The sequence below is a fragment of the Salmo salar genome, chromosome ssa03 (assembly GCF_905237065.1).
Source record: "Salmo salar chromosome ssa03, Ssal_v3.1, whole genome shotgun sequence".
In the NCBI taxonomy this organism is placed as follows: Eukaryota; Metazoa; Chordata; class Actinopteri; order Salmoniformes; family Salmonidae; genus Salmo; species Salmo salar.
The window spans coordinates 102846205-102850053 of record NC_059444.1 but is presented as its reverse complement, the minus strand read 5'-3'; the positions used below and the strand labels follow the sequence as shown (position 1 = coordinate 102850053).

At 39.6% G+C, this 3849-nt stretch overlaps 1 protein-coding gene across 1 annotated transcript; it reads right to left on the bottom strand.

The window, feature by feature from the left end:
- Positions 1 to 1682: 1682 nt before the first annotated feature.
- On the bottom strand, positions 1683 to 2855 carry LOC123741791 (zinc finger protein 2-like; the record flags this gene model as incomplete). Its single annotated transcript, XM_045716000.1, has 2 exons — positions 1683 to 2052; positions 2227 to 2855. Coding segments are annotated over 2 exons (999 nt in total), but the record flags the coding sequence as incomplete, so codon positions are not given.
- Between the last annotated feature and the right edge of the window lie 994 nt (positions 2856 to 3849).

The following is a 3849-nucleotide window of genomic DNA, read 5'->3' as shown; positions in this document are numbered from 1 at the left end:
GGCTAACGAGCTAGACGGGCTAACGAGCTAGACGTGCTAACGAGCTAGACGTGCTAACGAGCTAGACGTGCTAACGAGCTAGACGTGCTAAAGTCCAACCTCAAAACAAAATGGAAAAACCAAAGACTAACACCTTAATAGAATGCTTACCACCAACAGAAAACAACTTCCATTTCTCATTATAATCAACTACAATGCTTCACCTTCTACAATATAAACATGGTGTCTACTGGCTGTCAACAATTAAAAACAACAAGAAAAAAACCCTAAAACGCTTCTGGAACACATTTTTTATATTTTTTTCCCCCACTAGCTTCTAGAACTCTGGTCCCCTTGGAACGAAAAATACGGAAAAGAATAAGAGATAAAACTCATCGCCAAAAAACCAGTCAAAATAAATTGTAATCAATGGCACTGGCTAACGCAAAACTTATTAACTGCCCACAATCAGCAACCAAGTTGTCCTTACCACGGACATGTCTGATTTCAAGAGGAAACTCCTGCAATATCCGTAGTAACTTTCCACCTCACTGCAGAGCTTCTCTCTCTTCTCAGGGTTCACTAGATAGGCATGTTGTTGGATCGGGGCCCAGTCCCCAATGTCATGCTCTAGTACATTTGGGTTGGCACATCTGAGAATGAACCCTGATATTTTAAAAGCAGGGCAACAATGTCAATATAATTGTACCAAAAATTGTCAGTTGGTTGCATAAATAAATATTTGGTTGCATAGTCCTTTTTTCAAAGTATTTTCAATGACATTTTTCTAGGTGGGATATCCCCAATGTCAAAACACAGTTTTAACATGTACAAATCAATAACCAATATGCAGAAACAGTTTGTGATAAATTGAAAACCTAAACATAACATGTGCTACATACACAAACATCTGCCACAATAATCATATTACTTTTTAAAAACAAGCTCCTTATAAACTGCACAAGCACCAGAAACACTGTTGTTTTGACAAGTAGCAATAAATCACTGATATCGATTAAGGGTGAAATCAGGTTGTACGTGATGTTGAAACTAGCACAACTAAAAAAACACATGGAAATGGGAGATGTCTTTTACCTCACTGATTAGAGGACAACCAGCAGAAGACAGTCAGCTACATTTTGGAGTGAAACATTTAAATGTAGGGGTCGCTAAACAAAGGAACACAACATTTATGTCATCACTCATCGATATCATGTTGAAATCAATTGTGTGAGAGGAGGGAGATGAGGTTGCACGTCCTGTTAAACTAACAGCTCAAAATCCACATGGAATATGGGAGTAATGTGTACATCCCTGGTTAGAGGACAATTTGTAGAAAACAGCTAGCTACATTTTGAAGTGTTGCATTTTGATTCCAGTGGGTCACCAACATGGTAAGTATAACACAACTCTTTTTTTGTTAGTCACTTTTTGTTAAATCACATAAATAGTAACTCTTCCATTTCAGAGCCTGGATTTTCCCCCTGAGGCTAATATCCATATCATGTTGAAATCAATAGAACAGGGGACAAACGTTTAGGGTTCTACATTGTGACATCATTAAAATACTCCTTCTACAATGTTAAAACATTCTACATTGTGACATTATATCATTGATATCATGAAACAACTCCTTCATGTATTTTCTGATGTTTGATCAGATGTCTTTTATCAGAGTATCTCTTGTTACATTGATCACAGCTATAAGATTTCTCTCCTGTGTGTGTTCTTTGGTGTATCTTCAGTTTGCCAGATTGAACAAAACTCTTGCCACATCGAGTACAGCTATAGGGTTTCTCTCCTGTGTGTCTTCTCTGGTGCATCTTCAGTTCTCCAGATTGAACAAAACTCTTCCCACATTGAGTACAGCTATAGGGTTTCTCTCCTGTGTGTCTTCTTTGGTGTATCGTCAGATGGTTAGATTTAAAAAAAAACTTCCCACATCGAGTACAGCTATAGGGTTTCTCTCCTGTGTGTGTTCTCTGGTGAAGAGTCAGATTGCGCAAGCAAGTAAAACTCTTCCCACACTCATCACAGATATACGATTTCTCTCCTGTGTGTATTCTCTGGTGTGATATCAGGCTGCTTCGATGAGTAAAACACTTCCCACATTGATCACAGCTAAAAGGTTTCTCTCCTGTGCGTGTTCTCTGGTGTAATTTCAGGCTGGTTGAATGAGTAAAACTCTTCCCACATTCATCACAGCTGTATGGTTTCTCTCCTGTGTGTGTTCTCTGGTGTGTTATCAGGTTGATTAGCTGAGTAAAACTCTTCCCACATTGATCACAGCTAAAAGGTTTCTCTCCTGTGCGTGTTCTCTGGTGTAATTTCAGGCTGGTTGAATGAGTAAAACTCTTCCCACATTCATCACAGCTGTATGGTTTCTCTCCTGTGTGTGTTCTCTGGTGTGTTATCAGGTTGATTAGCTGAGTAAAACTCTTCCCACATTGATCACAGCTAAAAGGTTTCTCTCCTGTGTGTGTTCTCTGGTGTAATTTCAGGCTGGTTGAACGAGTAAAACTCTTCCCACATTCATCACAGCTAGAAAGTTTCTCTCCTGTGTGTATTCTCTGGTGTGATATCAGGCTGCTTCGATGAGTAAAACTCTTCCCACATTGATCACAGCTAAAAGGTTTCTCTCCTGTGTGTTTTCTCTGGTGGAATTTCAGGCTGGTTGATTGAGTAAAACTCTTCCCACATTCATCACAGCTATATGGTTTCTCTCCTGTGTGTGTTCTCTGGTGTGTTATCAGGTTGCCTAGTTGAGTAAAACTCTTCCCACATTGATCACAGATATATGGTTTCTCTCCTGTGTGTGTTCTCTGGTGTGTTATCAGGTTGCCTAGTTGAGTAAAACTCTTCCCACATTGATCACAGCTAAAAGATTTCTCTCCTGTGTGTGTTCTCTGGTGTAATTTCAGGCTGGTTGAACAAGTAAAACTCTTCCCACATTCATCACAGCTAGAAAGTTTCTCTCCTGTGTGTATTCTCTGGTGTGATATCAGGCTGCTTCGATGAGTAAAACTCTTCCCACATTCATCACAGCTATAAGATTTCTCTCCTGTGCGTGTTCTTTGGTGTACAATAAGATGGCTAGATGTATCAAAACTCTTCCCACATTGAGTACAGCAATAAGCTTTCTCTACTGTGTGGCTTCTCCGATGAATTTTAATGCCTGATGAGGTGAATCTCTTCCCACAGTCAGAGAGGTTAATTATCTTCCCTGTGGGTCTCTGCTGGTGTTTCTTGAGGAGTTCTGATCTGGAGAGACTCTTCTCTGCCTCATCAGCATCATGAGGTTGTTGAGGCTCCCCAGAGGATCCACGATAGTCCCGTCTCTCTCCTGTGTGAATGACAAAGTCATACAGATGGTTAAAGGCCCACAACAGCAGAAATCCACTGTAAAAGGTCATGCCAACAGCGTAGCCATGATGTTGAACAACAATTGACATCTGTAATGAATGTAATGATTACTTGACATTTGTCTTAAAATGAGCAACAATAGTCATATTTTGTCTTGTTTTCACATTAGTAGTAACATCTAAGATTGGAGGCCCTTTTTATGTTTGCTGGTGAGAAAAGATTTTTGCTCAGGGGAGTAACCTCCATTACCAGGTTGCTTATGAGTTCATTTCACATTACTTTGGATTATAATTGTAAGGCTCGTTTTAATGTTCTATTTAATATAATGTTTGTGTCGTCATCGCAAATCAACCGCTTTGTACTTAAAAAACACTTCAACCAGTAAAATGCTCTTTGGCTTTTCCATCAGCCTGACAATGAGGGTTTGTACACTGTTTGCCAAATTGGCCCATAACTTCACCTAACAACAACATAGACCTACTGTAGGACCCATAACTTCACCTAACA